General features: G+C 41.9%; 1 protein-coding gene across 4 annotated transcripts in view; it reads left to right on the top strand.

The window, feature by feature from the left end:
• Positions 1 to 20,013, top strand: part of LOC106605988 (disintegrin and metalloproteinase domain-containing protein 22) — a 114,014-nt gene that overhangs the window by 40,173 nt on the left and 53,828 nt on the right. For all 4 annotated transcript variants that reach the window (XM_045718976.1, XM_045718978.1, XM_045718977.1 and 1 more), the window contains 2 exons: positions 11,014 to 11,080; positions 15,105 to 15,187. In XM_045718976.1, coding sequence (XP_045574932.1) covers positions 11,014 to 11,080; positions 15,105 to 15,187 — 150 coding nt within the window. The remainder of the gene's footprint in view (positions 1 to 11,013; positions 11,081 to 15,104; positions 15,188 to 20,013) is intronic.

Below are 20,013 nucleotides of genomic sequence, written 5' to 3'. Positions count from 1 at the left end.
TTTTAGATCAATACTATGCATTTTTAGCCATTCCTGAACCTGAGACCAGAAACAGGCTACCTGAGGGCAATACCAAAATAAATGGTCTATTGATTCTGTATCCTCACAACAAAATCGGCAGAGCTTCGATGAATTTATGCCCCAAATATTCAACATTTTGTTGGTGGCAAGAATTCTACATAATAATAATCTATATAATAATAATAAGTCTTGACTCTTGCGTTGTTTTATATATCAACTCATACACCTTGTACCATGGAATCGGTACATCAAAAATCTCTTCCCAACTATTTTGCAATCTGTACTGCACAGTTGTCAACATCCTGGTCCTCAAATGAAACTGGGATACTTTCCTATTTATGCTATTTTTATTCCTCCGCCAGTTTTGATCCTTTATATTGGGCAGACAGACCAGTTCTCTACCTCCTCCCGCTGCCACCTACCTCCTCAATTTTTAGGGTAATGCTATAGTCAATTGGTTGTACTCTTGGATTGAACACCTTCCCATACAATTCTGATAACTCCAAGAAGGACCTAACTCTACCATTCCAATTTACAATATAATTTAAGAACAAAATACCATTTTCAAACATCTTTCCCATAAATACAGGTATTTTATCAACTAGCACATTTGAGTTCAGCCATAATATTTGTTGTAATATTTGTTCTATCTTTTCAGGGGGATGAAATTTAAATTGTAGCCAGCTCTGCAATGCTTGTTTGAAAAAGAGAGATACTTTGAAAAAAGTATCATTTTCAATTAATTGAAAATGAGACATGCAATCTGCACAAAGGAAAAGGCCATTTTTAAACAATGCTTTTCTTAGTAATCTACATGAGAACCATTTAGGGTTGAGGTAAAACTTTTGAATAAGTGAAGCTTTTAGAGAGAGGTTTAGTGCTTTTATATTTAATAATCTCAACCCACCCAATTCATATTCATTATATAGATAGGCATGCTTTATTTTCTCTAGTTTAGCTTCCCGGATAAAGCAAAATATTTGTGCTCATATGATTTGAAAAACGAATCATCAGGAGTTGGCAGCACCACACGTAAGTGAGTAAACTGAGATATGACTAAGGAGTTAATCAGGGCAATTTTTCCATAAATAGACAGGTATTTACCTCCACGGTTGCAGGATCTTGTCTATTTTTACAAGTTTTCTATTGAAATTCATTGTGGAGAGTTTATTTATATATTTTATGATATGAATACCAAGTATGTCTACTTCACCATCAGCCCATTTTATAGGTAAACTGCAGGGTAATGTAAAAGTTATATTTTTAAAGATCCAATACGTAATACTGTACACTTCTCATAATTAGGTTGTAGTCCAGAGAGTACAGAAAAGTTATCTAGATCTTCAATGAGTTATTGCAGGGATCTAGCTTGCGGACTTAATATAAAACTTGAGTCATAGGCATACATGGACACCTTTGTTTTTAAGCCTTGGATTTCTAATCCTCTAATGTTGTTATTGGATCTAATTTTAATATCTAGCATTTCGATGGCCATAACAAATAGATATGGTGACAGGGGACACCCTTGTTTAACTCCTATTGACAATTCAAAACTCTCTGAGAAGTAGCTGTTATTTACTATTTTACACCTGGGGTTGCTATACATTATTTTTGCCCATTTTATAAGAGAATCGCCGAAATTGAAAGAATCCAGGCATTTATAAATAAAATCCAGTCTTACCTTATCAAATGCCTTTTCAAAATCCGCTATAAATACCAGGCCTGGCTTCTTAGATGTTTCATGATGTTCTATTATTTCTAGTTGTTGTCGTATATTATCTCCAATGTATCGTCCATGTAAAAAACCTGTCTAATCAGGATGAACAATACCTGGTAAAACCCTTTTTAATTCTGAGTGCAATGCATTTCGCTAGTATTTTTGCATCACAACATTGAAGTGTAAGGGGCCTCCAGTTTTTTAGATAGACTGGGTCTTTATATTTGCCATCTGGGTCTTGTTTTAATAATAGAGAAATCAGACCTTCCTCCTGAGTACATGACAGACTACCATTGCTATAGGAGTAGTTAAAACAATCTAACAATGGTGTCACGGGTACTTAGGGCAGGAGGAAGGAGTAGAGTCAAATGCAGGAGATATCGTCCATTAGCTCGAAGTTTATTCACACCCAAACACTAGGTGATCAAAAGGCACTGGGAGTGCACAATACCCAAAAGGGAAACAGGTAATCCACAAAGGGAAAATCACGCACGGGGCGCAGCCCGGCGAGAAAATAAATCCTCCAATATAAAAACGATAGAGAAGACACGGCCACAGCGTAAACCCGCTGACAAACAAACAATCCCGCACAACACACAACCCCAAAGGAACAAACTAAATCCCCCCCCACTAATGACAGAAATGACAACAGGTGCGGACCTAGACAGACAAAACACAATGAACACAGAAACACAGATCGGCGGCAGCTAGTAGACCGGCGACGACGACCGGCGAGCGCCGCCCGGCCGAGGAGGGGCACCATTTTCTGTGGATACTGTGACAAATGGAGCCTTTAGTATAACAAAAAATACCTGGGGTTTTTCCAGACTGAAAGGATTTAATAGCCTCAAAAAGTTCTTCCTCTGTAATTTGGCCTTTGCACTGATCTTTCTGTACATTTGTTAATTTTCCATTTTTTATATTATTTGGAAGGAATTCCTTACCGTAATCTTCATTCAGTGGGAGAGGATGAGATGGAAAAAAGAACATCTGCCTAAAATATTTATTTTCCTCTTTTAAAATATAATTCGGAGAATCATAGATGACGCCGTCTTCAGTAACGAGCTTCTGCAAATTATTTTTGTTAGCGTTCCTGTATTGGAGATTCATGAAGAATTTTGTGCATTTTTCTCCATGTTCCTTCCAGTTTGCTTTATTTTTGTAATAGATTACATTAGTTCGTTCTTGAATAAGTTCCTCAAGTTCTTTTTGTTTTTCCTCTAACTTGTTTTGCATCTCTGTAGTATCGTTTTTATTGCTATCTACCTGTACTATTAGTTCATGGATTTTCCTTGTTAGTCTTGTCTCTTTAGCCAGAAACTGCTTTTTTATTATTGATGAATATTGAATTGAATGACCTCTGAAGGTACATTTAAAGGTATGCCAAACAATAAGGGGATTTGCTGAACCTATATTATACTGGAAAAATTCTGTTATAAATTATTTTGTCTTAGTTAAAAATAAATTGTCCTCCAGTAAACTTTGATTAAATTTCCAATATCTCTGTCCACGTGGAAAATCTATAATAGTTATGTGAATGCCAATTAGATGAAGATCCGATCGCATTCTGTCTCCTATTAAAACTTTTTTAACCTTTGATGAAAGAGATAAGAAAGTAGTCAAGATGACTAGCTTGATTGTCTCCTCCATGTATATGTCACTAGGTCTGGATTTTGTAGTCTTCTAAATATCCAGTATTTATAATGTGTCCATAATATTTGTGATTTCCTTAAGGGCACGGTGATGATAGTTTGTAGAGGGATTACCTTTATGGTCCATTGAGGTACTTACAGTGGGTGAAAAAAGTATTTGATCCCCTGCTGATTTTGTACGTTTGCCCACTTACAAAGAAATGATCAGTCTATAATTTTAATGGTAGGTTTATTTGAACAGTGAGAGACAGAATAACAACCAAAAAATCCAGAAAAACGCATGTCAAAAATGTTATAAAATGATTTGCATTTTAATGAGGGAAATAAGTATTTGACCCCTCTGCAAAACATGACTTAGTACTTGGTGGCAAAACCCTTGTTGGCAATCACAGAGGTCAGACGTTTCTTGTAGTTGGCCACCAGGTTTGCACACATCTCAGGAGGGATATTGTCCCACTCCTCTTTGCAGATCTTCTCCAAGTCATTAAGTTTTCGAGGCTGACGTTTGGCAGCTCGAACCTTCAGCTCCCTCCACAGATTTTCTATAGGATTAAGGTCTGGAGACTGGCTAGGCCACTCCAGGACCTTAATGTGCTTCTTCTTGAGCCACTCCTTTGTTGCCTTGGCCGTGTGTTTTGGGTCATTGTCATGCTGGAATACCCATCCACGACCCATTTTCAATGCCCTGGCTGAGGGAAGGAGGTTCTCACCCAAGATTTGACAGTACATGGCCCCGTCAAATGATGCAGTGAAGTTGTCCTGTCCCCTTAGCAGAAAAACACCCCCAAAGCATAATGTTTCCACCTCCATGTTTGACGGTAGCGATGGTGTTCTTGGGGTCATAGGCAGCATTCCTCCTCCTCCAAACACGGCGAGTTGAGTTGATGCCAAAGAGCTCCATTTTGGTCTCATCTGACCACAACACTTTCACCAGTTGTCCTCTGAATCATTCAGATGTTCATTGGCAAACTTCAGACGGGCATGTATATGTATTCTTGAGCAGGGGGACCTTGCGGGCGCTGCATGATTTCAGTGTGTTACCAATTGTTTTCTTGGTGACTATGGTCCCAGCTGCCTTGAGATCATTGACAAGATCCTCCCGTGTAGTTCTGGGCTGATTCCTCACAGTTCTCATGATCATTGCAACTCCACGCGGTGAGATCTTGCATGGAGCCCCAGACCGAGGGATATTGACAGTTATTTTGTGTTTCTTCCATTTGCGAATAATCGCACCAAATGTTGTCACCTTCTCACCAAGCTGCTTGGCGATGGTCTTGTAGCCCATTCCAGCCTTGTGTAGGTCTACAATCTTGTCCCTGACATCCTTGGAGAGCTCTTTGGTCTTGGCCATGGTGGAGAGTTTGGAATCTGATTGATTTCTTCTGTGGACAGGTGTCTTTTTTACAGGTAACAAGCTGTGGTTAGGAGCACTCCCTTTAAGATTGTGCTCCTAATCTCAGCTCGTTACCTGTATAAAAGACACCTGGGAGCCAGGAATCTTTCTGATTGAGAGGGGGTCAAATACTTATTTCCCTCATTAAAATGCAAATCAATTTATAACATTTTTGACATGCGTTTTTCTCGATATTTATTGTTGTTATATTGTTGTTATTCTGTCTCTCGCTGTTCAAATAAACCTACCATTAAAATTATAGACTGATCCTTTCTTTATCAGTGGGCAAACGTACAAAATCAGCAGGGGATCAAATACGTTTTCCCCCCACTGTAACACTGTGTTATAGTCTCCTACCATAATGATATGATCATTTGTTGCTTGTAAGTTCAATAAATTGGTATAAATGTTTTCGTAGAAGTATAGATCATCCTGAATTGGACCATATAGATTAATGAGCCAAATGTTTTTTTTTCGTCCACTTTCATATTCAAAAAGATCCACCTTCCTTGCGGATCATTCCTGACTATTTGCACATTCAGATTGACATTTTTGTTAATATCATCACACCTTTTGAGTTCCTCTGTCCATGACAAAAAATTATTTCACCACCCCATTGCTTTTTCCACGCAACTTCGTCTAAGGATGTAGAGTGAGTTTCTTGTAAGCAGTATATGTTATATTCCTTTTCTTTTAGCCACGTAAAGATTAATCTTCTTTTTTTATATCTGCTAAACCATTACAATTATAACTGGCTATACTTATTTCACCCCTTACCATGACTAGATACTATTCTCGATTAATTATTGCAATAATGAAGCTGGTCGACGACCCACCTGTAGGTGATTCGTTGAGAGCCCAACAAGGGGATTTGAGCCACAGCATTTTATAGCAAAGTCCATCCTCCTGAATGTTCATGACAAACAACAGATGTATGGAATGGGTCACACGGTTAGGATTTTTATGAAAGATACTAATAATTCACAGCAGACTGTATCTGCTGTAAAGACTGTTCTCATTGTGTATAAACCAGGGTCTGGCCCCCAAAACAAAGTTCCTCTCATCATTATCCATACCCGAACCATCTCCACCCTGGTACCTCCCGGCACAAACAAAACAACAACCATTTGATGCAATAACAGTATTATTAACACAATCTTGTAATTTCTCCATGATATGTGTGCGTTTTTTTGTTTGTGTTAATGTGTGTGTGTGTGCGTGTGCGGGGGTAGGTGAAAGGCGAAAGCAAAGAGCTGACTTTGCGTCTTTGTCTTTCCAATAAAGTATTCAAATCCCCAAATAATTAAAGCTGAAATCTGTTATCAGCGTCCTCCATTACGGCACTGTGTGTCCTCCATGCGGGCTCAATACGTACGCCAGTCTCTCTCCAGGCCCCCGCTCAGCATGGGGGCTGATACAGAACACAGAAGCTGAATCTTAAACACACACACCCTGTCAGAACAAAGAAGTAAACTGTGTGTTTCAATGTCGGACGGTTTGGGGTTGGAGGACACACACAAGGATGGTGAGATGTGCATAAGGAGGCTGATCTCTCTACCTTTCTCTCTCTTTCACTGTTCCTATGCTTTTTATTCTTCTCTGCTCATCTCTGCCATCCATCTCTCCCCGTCTATTTTCACTCCCCGTTTCTATCCCTCTTTCCTCTCTCTTACTCCTCTCTCTCTCTCTCTATCTATCTCTTCTCCCTTGCTGTTTGTATTACTGTAACAGAATGTCTGTTAGTCATCTAAAACACAGTTCCCCTTCTCTCTGTCTCTCACTTTCTCTCCCTTCCCCTCTCTCTCATTACTCTCTCTCTCCATTCCTCTCTCTTTCCATTCTTCTCTCTCTCCATTCCTCTTTCTCTCCATTCCTTTCTCTCCATTCCTCCCTCACTCTCCCCCTATTCCTTGTTTGTCGATGTTTCATGCCAATACGTGTGTGTGTGTGTGTGTGTGTGTGTGTGTGTGTGAGAGAGAGAGAGAGAGAGAGTGTGTGTGTCTGACCAGCTGTTTGGCGTCTGCTTGGTCATGTGACTGGTGTCGCTACCTCACACACACACACACACACACACACACACACACACACACACACACACACACACACACACACACACACACACACACACACACACACACACACACACACACAGATACGCATGGGCATACACATACAGGCACACACTTTCAGATTCTTTATACACAAAATCCTCTACTTGGTCTCTGTATGCCCCCGAGATACATTTTGAAACACTCCATCTCTTAGTCAGTAGGAAAATTATTCCCGCCTCCACAGCACTGGCTGTTGATTGGGTGTTGACAGGCGGTTGGAGGTGATTGATTGCTCACTGGGCCAATGTTGGGAGTGGGTCTGTTGAGGTGCAACGCGCTGGTGTGATTATAGATTTTAGTGTCACTCCCGATGCTCCAACTAATAAACATCCAGGGAAGTACAGAGTCTGATATTGGGGTAGAGCCTGGCGTTCCCATAGATACAGTACCTCAGCAGAGCATAAAACACCCTGATGCAGCATTAATGGTTGCACCAAACACCTAACAACTCAACTGACACCAATAAAGAACTTACCAGCGTAGGTAGAGGGCAGTGTGTTACTGTGTGTGTGTTATGTCTGGGTTGTCCTTCCTGTTGTCTAGTGTTTGGATGTCAAATCAAATCCAATTTTATTAGTCACATTCTTCATAAACAACAGGTGTAGACTAACAGTGAAATGCGGACTTCCCAACAATACAGAGAGAAATAATAGAACAATAATAACACAAAGAATAAATACACAATGAGTCATGATAACTTGGCTATCTACACTCTGGTACCAGTACTGAGTCATGATAACTTGGCTATATACACTGGGTACCAGTACTGAGTCATGATAACTTGGCTATATACACTGGGTACCAGTACTGAGTCATGATAACTTGGCTATATACACTGGGTACCAGTACTGAGTCATGATAACTTGGCTATATACACTGGGTACCAGTACTGAGTCATGATAACTTGGCTATATACACTGGGTACCAGAACTGAGTCATGATAACCTGGCTATATACACTGGGTACCAGTACTGAGTCATGATAACTTGGCTATATACACTGGGTACCAGTACTGAGTCATGATAACTTGGCTATATACACTGGGTACCAGTACTGAGTCATGATAACTTGGCTGTATACAGTGGGTACCAGTACTGAGTCATGATAACTTGGCTGTATACAGTGGGTACCAGTACTGAGTCATGATAACTTGGCTATATACACTGGGTACCAGTACTGAGTCATGATAACTTGGCTATATACACTGGGTACCAGTACTGAGTCATGATAACTTGGCTGTACACACTGGGTACCAGTACTGAGTCATGATAACTTGGCTATATACACTGGGTACCAGTACTGAATCATGATAACTTGGCTGTATACACTGGGTACCAGTACTGAGTCATGATAACTTGGCTATATGCACTGGGTACCAGTACTGGTCAGTGCATACTCTGAGTACGTGTCCTGGTAATCCGTCTGGCCCCATGGCCTTGTGAATGTTGACCTGTTTAAAGGTCTTACTTACATCGGCTACGTCAGGGAGCCCACTCATTTGTCTCTCTTGAGCCGTTCCTCTTCCGTGTCCCGGGGATTAGGGCCTGGTTTGAAATGAGCAGTACATCCACAGCTGCTGACCCGTTGAAGTAGAAATCTTCATCTAAATTGAGGTTAGTGATCACTGTTCTGATGTCCAGAAGATGTTTTCAGTTATAGGAAATGATGGTGGAAATATTATATACAAAAATGATGAACTAAAAAAAGTTAAGATCAGCGTAAAAAAACACAAAATAATTGGTCAGGAGCTGGTAAGATGGCAGCTATCCACTGCAGCGCTGTGTGTATAGCTCATATATCTCTGTCCCAGTTTGGGGCTGCAGTATGTAACCCAATGGGGAATCTTAGGCCCAGTTTTGCTGAGAAAGCATTCATAGACTGACTGGCCCTTGTGTATTCGTCTCTCTCTCTCTTTCTGTTTCTCTCTCTTTCTGTTTCTCTCTCTTTCTGTTTCTCTCTCTTTCTGTTTCTCTCTCTTCCTGTTTCTCTCTCTTTCTGTTTCTCTCTCTTTCTGTTTCTCTCTCTTTCTGTTTTTCTCTCTTCCTGTTTCTCTCTCTTTCTGTTTCTCTCTCTTCCTGTTTCTCTCTCTTTCTGTTTCTCTCTCTTTCTGTTTCTCTCTCTTCCTGTTTTTCTCTCTTCCTGTTTCTCTCTCTTTCTGTTTCTCTCTCTTTCTGTTTCTCTCTCTTTCTGTTTTTCTCTCTTTCTGTTTCTCTCTCTTTCTGTTTCTCTCTCTTTCTGTTTTTCTCTCTTTCTGTTTCTCTCTCTTTCTGTTTCTCTCTCTTTCTGTTTCTCTCTCTTCCTGTTTCTCTCTCTTTCTGTTTCTCTCTCTTTCTGTTTCTCTCTCTTCCTGTTTCTCTCTCTTTCTGTTTCTCTCTCTTTCTGTTTCTCTCTCTTCCGGTTTTTCTCTCTTCCTGTTTCTCTCTCTTTCTGTTTCTCTCTCTTCCTGTTTTTCTCTCTTCCTGTTTCTCTCTCTTCCTGTTTCTCTCTCTTTCTGTTTCTCTCTCTTTCTGTTTCTCTCTCTTTCTGTTTCTCTCTCTTCCTGTTTCTCTCTCTTTCTGTTTCTCTCTCTTTCTGTTTCTCTCTCTTTCTGTTTCTCTCTCTTCCTGTTTTTCTCTCTTCCTGTTTCTCTCTCTTCCTGTTTTTCTCTCTTTCTGTTTCTCTCTCTTTCTGTTTCTCTCTCTTTCTGTTTCTCTCTCTTTCTGTTTCTCTCTCTTCCTGTTTCTCTCTCTTTCTGTTTCTCTCTCTTTCTGTTTCTCTCTCTTCCTGTTTTTCTCTCTTCTTGTTTCTCTCTCTTCCTGTTTTTCTCTCTTTCTGTTTCTCTCTCTTTCTGTTTCTCTCTCTTTCTGTTTCTCTCTCTTCCTGTTTTTCTCTCTTTCTGTTTCTCTCTCTTTCTGTTTCTCTCTCTTTCTGTTTCTCTCTCTTCCTGTTTTTCTCTCTTTCTGTTTCTCTCTCTTTCTGTTTCTCTCTCTTCCTGTTTTTCAAACTTCCTGTTTTTCTCTCTTTCTGTTTCTCTCTCTTTCTGTTTCTCTCTCTTTCTGTTTCTCTCTCTTTCTGTTTCTCTCTCTTCCTGTTTCTCTCTCTTTCTGTTTCTCTCTCTTTCTGTTTCTCTCTCTTTCTGTTTCTCTCTCTTTCTGTTTCTCTCTCTTTCTGTTTCTCTCTCTTCCTGTTTCTCTCTCTTTCTGTTTTTCTCTCTTCCTGTTTCTCTCTCTTTCTGTTTCTCTCTCTTTCTGTTTCTCTCTCTTCCTGTTTTTCTCTCTTTCTGTTTCTCTCTCTTCCTGTTTCTCTCTCTTTCTGTTTCTCTCTTTCTGTTTCTCTCTCTTTTGTTTTCTTCTGTTTCTCTGTTTCTCTCTTTCTGTTTCTCTCTCTTTCTGTTTTTCTCTCTTTCTGTTTCTCTCTCTTTCTGTTTCTCTCTCTTTCTGTTTCTCTCTCTTTCTGTTTCTCTCTCTTTCTGTTTCTCTCTCTTTCTGTTTCTCTCTCTTCCTGTTTTTCTCTCTTTCTGTTTCTCTCTCTTTTTGTTTCTCTCTCTTTCTGTTTTCTCTCTTTCTGTTTTTCTCTCTTTCTGTTTCTCTCTCTTTCTGTTTCTCTCTCTTTCTGTTTTTCTCTCTTTCTGTTTCTCTCTCTTTCTGTTTCTCTCTCTTTCTGTTTCTCTCTTTCTGTTTCTCTCTCTTTCTGTTTTTCTCTCTTTCTGTTTCTCTCTCTTTCTGTTTCTCTCTCTTCCTGTTTCTCTCTCTTCCTGTTTTTCTCTCTTCCTGTTTCTCTCTCTTCCTGTTTCTTTTTTTTCTGATTCTCTTTCACCCTGTCCCTTTCTTTTGTGTGTGTGTGTGTGTGTGTGTGTGTGTGTGTGTGTGTGTGTGTGTGTGTGTGTGTGTGTGTGTGTGTGTGTGTGTGTGTGTGTGTGTGTGTGTGTGTGCGCGCACGCTGGAAGTAGTCCTCTATCAGTAGCAGCTGATAATTGGTGGTATGGATGCTCTGACGCTTAGAGACAATCCTGGAGATAACCAGAGAATACTGTCATTTCATTAACACTCTTCCATCCCTTTAACCGACACAGAGCTCTGAATTCATATCTGTAATTGTCTAACTTTTCTCCTCCTCTGTTTCCTCTTCTCTTCTCCCCAGTGATCTTCTGTCTTCAAAGTACGTGGAGAGGCATATTTCAGAAAATGGGAAGGCTGTCATCTTCAAAGTAAGAACCTGAGCCCCGTATGGAAATCATGTCTCTGAATTAGAATGTTGTTTCAGAAATGAGATGGTTTGATGAGAACCTGCTGATAGGGTGCACTACGGTGTTGTGTCATTAACTACCAATGGTTGATCCTTAAAACTCTTCATCTGGGATTAACAACATCCTCACAGCTCGCTGACCGTACTGTAGTCTGGACATCCACCTCTCTGTGCCACGGTAATCTCAGAGATTACCAGTGAGATTAGGATGGCCAGATCATAGCTAAACAGTTAAAAAGATTATTCAATTATTAGGGGAATAATAATCCACACTTTACAGATTATTATCTCTTCCTGTTATTACTAGGAGATACTTTATTAGCCATCAACAGTCTTTACAGTGGCCAACTATGTAATAATGTTTATAAACAGCTGAGAAGCAGCAAGGTAGAATAACATTATTTCTGATGGTAAGAAGCCAAGAACAGATTTGTTCTGTCAGACTTGTAACACCATGTAGATTAGACCTGTCATGTAACATCGACACCGTGTAGATTAGACCTGTCATGTAACATCGACACCATGTAGATTAGACCTGTCATGTAACATTGACACCATGTAGATTAGACCTGTCATGTAACATTGACACCATGTAGATTAGACCTGTCATGTAACGTCGACACCATGTAGATTAGACCTGTCATGTAACATCGACACCATGTAGATTAGACCTGTCATGTAACATTGACACCATGTAGATTAGACCTGTCATGTAACATCGACATCATGTAGATTAGACCTGTCATGTAACATCGACACCATGTAGATTAGACCTGTCATGTAACATTGACACCATGTAGATTAGACCTGTCATGTAACGTCGACACCATGTAGATTAGACCTGTCATGTAACATCGACACCATGTAGATTAGACCTGTCATGTAACATCGACACCATGTAGATTAGACCTGTCATGTAACATTGACACCATGTAGATTAGACCATTCCTGAACCAACACCCCCCTACTAGCTCTGACTTTGCTGATAGCTACTTTCAGGAAGAATGTACTTACTATGACTGAGATGTGTGGTTGTTCCACCTAGCTATCTGAAGATGGATGCACTAAGTAGCTCTGGATAAGAGTGTCTGCTAAATGACTACAATGTAAAAAAAAATTACAACAGCCCTGCTTCCCTAGCACTCTCTCTCTGTCTCTCTCTCTCTTGTCTCTCTCTGTCTCTGTCTCTCTTTTGTCTCTCTCTTTTGTCTCTCTTTCTCTCTCTCCCTCCTTCTCTCACTGACACACACAATCTCTCTCTCTCTCACACACACACACACACACACACACACACACACACACACACACACACACACACACACACACACACACACACACACACACACACACACACACACACACACACACACACACACACACACACACACACACAGACTCAGAGGGCAGTGTGTCCTACTTGTGTAAGTAGTGTTTGTCTGACCCTCTTATTGTCTTGCTGTTGTTCTCAGAGTCCAGATTATTTGATTAATCGCTCTTATCTGGTCCATCTGAGATCACTGTTCAGACAGATTTAGCTCCTCTCTCTCACACACACACACACACACACACACACACACACACACACACACACACACACACACACACACACACACACACACACACACACACACACACACACACACACACACACACACACACACACACACAAACAATGCAGTTTGCTATGTGTTTCTTGCCTTTATGAGAACTGGAGCAAAAGGTTCAGAGGAGGGGAGGAAGAGAGGTGCTGGATAGTAGAGCACAGCCCTGCTTATAAATAGCTGTCTCTTCCTATCTTCCTCTCTCTCTCTTTCTCTCTCTCTCTTCCTCTTGTTCTTCCCCTCTCTCACTCTCTCTCTAACTGTCTCTGACTCTCTCAAGCTCTTTCCCTCACACTCTCTCTCCCTTTCCCTTTCTCTCTCTCTCTCTCTGACTCTCTCCCTCTCCCCCATTGACTGAGAGTGATATCACAGGAGTACTTCCTCCCCAGAGAAGAAGTAGAAAGGAGAGGGGAACTCAAATGACAACAGAAGTAACAGTCCTCTCATCCATAGATAGTGATATAGATAGACAGGCTTTGATAGTCAGTGTCTCCCTCCACATTCCTCACTCCCTCTCTTTCCATCTCTTTCTCTCTCTCCCTCCTTCCTGAGAGAGTTGTGGTAGAGAGTGAGTGTTGTGGTAGAGAGAGAGGGAGTCATGGTATGCAGCGGGGCAGTGCAGAGCTGCCTCCCTGTGTTCGGCCCAGGGGAGGGTGTAGTGCAGGAATTGATCCAGTGATAAAAGCTGTTTTCCCTATGAAAGGCCGGCTTCCTGTCTAATGGCAGTTAGACCAGGAGAAATAGACCAGGAAGAGACAGCACTTAGACATCATACAAATCTATATGAATAAATATGGCTTTATGTACCACACGCACAGGCAGCCTAACGCAGCAGAATGGGCCTAAGCACTCTGTGGTTTAAAAAAGCCTGAGAGATGGAGAGAGAGACATCGAGGGGGAGGGAGAGAGACACATCGAGGGGGAGGGAGAGAGAGACATCGAGGGGGAGGGGGAGAGAGAGACATCGAGGGGGAGGGGGAGAGAGACATCGAGAGGGAGGGGAGAGAGACATTGAGGGGCAGGGAGGGAGAGAGAGACATCGAGAGGGAGGGGGAGAGAGACATCGAGGGGGAGGGAGAGAGAGACATCGAGGGGGAGGGGAGAGAGACATCGAGGGGGAGGGAGAGAGAGACATCGAGGGGAGGGGGAGAGAGACATCGAGGGGGAGGGAGAGAGAGACATCGAGGGGAGGGGGAGAGAGACATGGAGGGGGAGAGAGACATCGAGGGGGAGGGAGAGAGAGACATCGAGAGGGAGGGGAGAGAGAGACATCGAGGGGGAGGGGGAGAGAGACATCGAGAGGGAGGGGAGAGAGACATTGAGGGGGAGGGAGGGAGAGAGAGACATCGAGAGGGAGGGGGAGAGAGACATCGAGGGGGAGGGACAGAGAGACATCGAGGGGGAGGGGAGAGAGACATCGAGGGGGAGGGGAGAGAGAGGGGAGGGAGAGAGACATCGAGGGGAGGGGAGAGAGAGACATCGAGGGGGAGGGGGAGAGAGACATCGAGGGGAGGGGGAGAGAGGGGGGGAGAGAGAGACATCGAGGGGGAGGGAGAGAGAGACATCGAGGGGGAGGGGGAGAGAGACATCGAGGGGGAGGGGGAGAGAGACATCGAGGGGGAGGGAGAGAGAGACATCGAGGGGGAGGGAGAGAGAGACATCGAGGGGGAGGGGGAGAGAGACATCGAGGGGGTTGATCATTGCTGTGGCTTCCTGTCAGTAGATGATCTGATGAGAGAAACAAGAGGAAGGTTAAGATAGGATAGAGGGATGAGAGGAGGAGTAGTGAGGAGGAGAAGATCTCCCTCTCAGATCCTTAAATGTGTTCAAGGGATGCATCTGACCTAGTTGAGCCCCCAGAGCATTTCCCTGCACCTGAGATAACATCTGCAAATCTGTATACGCGACCAATAAACTTTGATTTGGGACACACACGTCCCTGTAGTCTTGATTCTGTCGAACATATTAGTATTCACAGACACCCCTTGGTCTGTGTGAGCATATACTCTGTGATAGATTACTTCAGTCTCGGGATCTAAGGGTGAATGCTCTGTGATTGATTGCTCTGGATTCATCTCCTTACGAAATGCTCAGTGATAGATTGCTCTTTCTTCAGAGTGTGCAGCAGTGTGTGTGTACAGTATGTAAAGTATGTGTATATGGTGTGGTCAGGACAATGACCCTGTCCATAAAGAAAACAGGCACTCGTGTTGATCTGTAAGGAGTAGATATGTGTTTAAATTGATGGTAGTAGCTCCACCTTTCAACACATTGCTGACATCTTTGGTTGTTTCTGGCCAGGAGGTTGGATTGGCTCTAAAGTTACTGACAGTTGTGTTAATCTCTCTCTCTCTCTCTCTCTCTCTCTCTCTCTCTCTCTCTCAGGGAGGAGAACATTGTTATTACCAGGGGATAGTGCGGGACGTCCCTGAATCCTTCGTGGCCCTTTCCACCTGCCACGGCCTGCAGTGAGTATTCTGTCTGTGTGTGTGTGTGTTTTCCTCGGATCAGTATTTCCTTCCCCCTGTGTCCCAGTCTCAGGCCTAAATAGCAATTATCCCATTTAGACATTATGCCAGTATAATTATTGCAGACTAGCTGATCTCTCTCTCTCTGTGTATTGTGTGTGTGTGTTGTCCAGTCATGACACACAAAGGCCGCCACTCAGAGCCAGTTTCCTTTATGTTGTGTTGGTCCCACCTGGACCTGATCCCAAGGCTCTTACAGGGAGCTGAATTGAACACCAGGGAACACCATTTGGGTAGCTTCATGCTACCAACCACCTCAACATACACATACAGTCATACTTTATTTCTCTTTCTGTTCACACACAAACACATCTCTCTTCCTCTCTTTCTTCTCTGTCTCCATCCTCTCTCTCCGTCCTCTCTCTCCATCCTCTCTCTGTCTCTCTCTTTCTCTCTCCATCCTCTCTCTCCATCCTCTCTCTCTCTCTTCATCTTCTCTCTCTGTCTCTCCCTGTCTCTCTCTTTCTCTCTCTCTCCCTCCTCTCTCTCTCTTTTCATCTTCTCTCTCTATCCTCTCTCTCTGTCTCTCTCTCTCTCTGTCTCTCTCTTTCTCTCTCCATCCTCTCTCTCTCTCCTCTCTCTCTCTTCATCTTCTCTCTCTATCCTCTCTCTCTCTGTCTCTCTCTCTCTCTGTCTCTCTCTTTCTCTCTCCATCCTCTCTCTCTCCTCCCTGCAGCATTGTCCCGTGGGACGTCTCTGTTTCTCAGGCTGGTATTTTTAGTTGTTCTCTAAAGCAGTGCTTTCTCTGAGAGAGAGAGATGGGTCAGCTGGAGAAAGCCCTGCAGGGAGGTGTGTGTGTTGTATGTATGTTTATGTGTGTGACTGTATTGGGATATATCCAACAGTATTGGGCATCTCAAATGCAGAGGAAACACACACACACACTCAGAAGAAACACACACCTGCAGTGACACACACCTGTGTCAGTCAGAGAGACGCACCTCTTCTATATACATCTCTCAGCAAGATGAGAGAGAGAGATTCTCTTATGCTGAGTTAGGTCTTTGCCATAATGTACATCCTGCCTTGCCTTCACACACACACACCCTGTCGTGCTGCAATATAATATTAACCTCTATGGGCTAGGTGGGACGCTAGCGTGCCACCCGTGGTGCACTCCATCAACAGCAGGTGCATTTCAAGAGCGGCAAATTTGAATCCAAATAAATGTCAAAATTCAAATTTTTCAAACATACAACTATTTTACACCCTTTGAAAGATAAACATCTCCTTAATCTAACCACATTTTACGATTTCAAAAAGGTTTTACGGCGAAAGCATAAATTTAGAGTATGTTAGGACAGTACATTTACAAGAGTTGTGTGTAATGTTTTGTCAATTCAAAGACCGGGTCACCAAAACCATAAAACCAGCTAAAATGATGCACTAACCTTTTACAATCTCCATCAGATGACACTCCTAGGACATTATGTTAGACAATGCATGCATTTTTAGTTCTATCAAGTTCATATTTATATCCAAAAACAGCGTTTTACTATGGCATTGATGTTGAGGAAATCGTTTCCCTCCAATAACCGGCAGTCAAGTCAGCGTCACAAATTAAATAATTAAAATGAGAAAACATTGGTAAAATATTATATTGTCATTTAAAGAATTATAGATTTACATCTCTTGAACGCAATCAACTTGCCAGATTTAAAAATAACCTTACTGGGAAATCACACTTTGCAATAATCTGAGCACTGCGCCCAGAAAAATACGCCTTGCGATACAGACTAGACGTCATGTTGGGGAGATCTAAAATCGAAAATACTATGTAAATAATCCATTACCTTTGATTCTCTTCATCAGATGTCACTTCCAGGTATCACAGGTCCATAACGAATGTAGTTTTGTTCAAAAAAGCTCATCATTTATGTCCAAAAATCTCCGTCTTGTTAGCACATGATCTAAGCCAGCCGGACTTCTCGTCATGAACGAGGGGAAAAAATATATTTACGTTCGTTCAAACATGTCAAACGTTGTATAGCATAAATCATTAGGGCCTTTTTAACCAGAACATGAATAATATTCAAGGTGGACGAATGCATACTCTTTTATAACGTATTGGAACGAGGGTACCCAACATGAACTCGCGCGCCAGGTGTCTAATGGGACATCATCGTTCCATGGCTCTTGTTCGGTCAGATCTCCCTCCAGAAGACTCAAAACACTTTGTAAAGGCTGGTGACATCTAGTGGAAGCAATAGGAAGTGCCAAAATATTCCTCAGCCCCTGTGTTTTTCAATGGGATAGGTTTAAAGGTAATACAACACATCAGGTATCCACTTCCTGTCAGAAAATGTCTCAGGGTTTTGCCTGCCAAATGAGTTCTGTTATACTCACAGACACCATTCAAACAGTTTTAGAAACTTTAGAGTGTTTTCTATCCATATATAATAAGTATGTGCATATTCTAGTTACTGGGTAGGATTAGTAACCAGATTAAATCGGGTACATTTTTTTTATCCAGACGTGCAAATGCTGCCCCCTAGCCCTAACAGGTTAACAGCCGAAGTAGGATTGGGACTCAATTGAATGTACATGTCCCAGTGTATATCAGGCTCTAAACCATCCACAATGAGACTCAAAGAAAACTGTTCTTCTAAACCAGATACTCCCAAACTGGGGTACGCTATGCCGTCGGGGGTACGCCAAATAAAAGTGTGATTCACATTTAAATAAAAAAATGTCAAACAGTACATTTGTATTTTCCAACGGGGCTATACATTTGGGTGAGGTTTTTTTCTCGTCTGAGTAGCCTTGTTTCACTGACAAAAATAAAATGAAACCATCTAGTGTTCAGCGAAATAACAACAGAATGTTAAATGCAGGTAGCCTAGTCAAATAATTAACATCCAATCACATTAAGCGTTACTCTCTCGCAGAAAACCTTCACTCTTGCGCAGACATTTTGAAACAAAATATGACATTTTGAAAAATAAGCCATGGGAGTTTTTGGAGCGAGAATAAAGACGACTTTCGAGTAATAAGACATGTATAAAAGCAACAGACAGCATTAATAAGAAGGGCTAGAAATTCCACGTTTCAAGATTGCTTCGGTCACGTGGACTGTGTCATGACGTTGCCCTCTTTGGACACAGTGAGCACCATCCCCCTACCTCTGCACCATCTCTCTCTGTCTCCTACACCCAGGCTGCTGTGGTCAGAGAGGTTGTAAATTCCTGGAGGAGACTATCTCCACATGGCCACAGTATAGAGAGAGAGAGTTAGTTTTCGGACCTCACAGAACTGGAGGTCCGAACAATATTTATGTTCTGGAGAATGTATAAAAGATCGGTGAAGTATCCAGCTACGAACTGGTCCGTTTGGTACAATTTTGTGAAACTCATGAGAGACAATATGGCCACATTACCATAACGCTGTTTATACAATAGCCTCAGTTATGAGGCTTACATCTAATTGTTGTACAAAATGAATGAGTAAAGATGATACTATTTGTGAAATGACGGATGCTATGTAATGATGTTAATGTGAGAGAATTGTATTTCTGTTTAAAGTTTCACTAAGTCATTGGCACGCCCCCAGGAGCACAGACATGACATGGCGTCATGAGACAGCACTTTTCGATGTTCCGAATAAAACCCCCACCTGGGTTTTCTATCACCAGACCGAGCTTACCTCAATTACGAGATGGCTAAAGGTTGCAGACCAGCTTACCACGAGAGGGCCAAGGTTTGAGGAGAGACCATAAACCTGAGTATAAGCTAAGGTTTGAGTAGATGGCTGAATCTTTTAACCATACCACGTGGTTAAACTCTTAGACTATCGATACCGGAAGAATAAGAACAAGTCTTTGATATTAATTACTAGTCTGCAGCTAGGATTTCGGTATCATTGAGCGCGAAGACCGACAACCGCCGAAACATCTATTCTATAACGACATGAATGAATGTCACTCAGAACTATCCATTCTAACGACGACAGAGAGAGAGAGAGCGGACAAACTCTCCAACAGAAACAAACTTTTCAACAGAGATCCCGACGACACACTGAGCGTAAATATATATATTGATTGCAATTATTCCCGAATGAGTGAGCGTTCATGTGCAAAGGGTTAGCATTTCAATTGTTATAATTATCAAATCTGTAGTGCCTTCTCAGCTGACCCCCACTCCCCTAACAAGCCGCCATGCCGGTTTAGCCCACTAGGGCACATTCCTCTATCATTTCTTTGTAACCATATCTACTTTGTTTGTTTGTGTTATGCATTTCTGTGAATTACTTAGTAAATAAATTGATGTATGGATGACTCAAAGTGAAGACTGGGTTCGTGCAGATAACCAACAATTTACAACGTTTGGAATGAGACTAACGTGAGGTAAATAATAATTCATTAATATCTGAAAGTTATATTAGGAAAATTATAACTTTGTAATCTAAATATTTTCCTTGGTGCCCCGACTTCCTAGTTAACAGTTACATGATTAATCAGTTTAATCGCGTAATAATAATTACAGAGAGTTATTTGATAAATAAGTCTTCAGTTTTAATGATGCCAAAGACACGACAACTGGGATATGTTCCGGATAGCCTCAGACAACAACATTGATGCATATGTTGACTCGGTGAGCAAGTTTATTAGCAAGTGCATCGGTGATGTTGTACCCACTGTGACGATTAAAACCTTCAATAACCAGAAACTGTGGATTGATGGCAGCATTCGCGCAAAACTGAAAGCACGAACCACTACTTTTAATCATGGCATGGTGACTGGAAAAATGACCGAATACAAACAGTGTAGC

This window comes from Salmo salar, chromosome ssa05 (genome assembly GCF_905237065.1).
Source record: "Salmo salar chromosome ssa05, Ssal_v3.1, whole genome shotgun sequence".
Lineage (NCBI taxonomy): Eukaryota > Metazoa > Chordata > Actinopteri > Salmoniformes > Salmonidae > Salmo > Salmo salar.
Note: the sequence above shows the minus strand (reverse complement) of the source record. Positions and strands in the feature narration are given on the sequence as shown.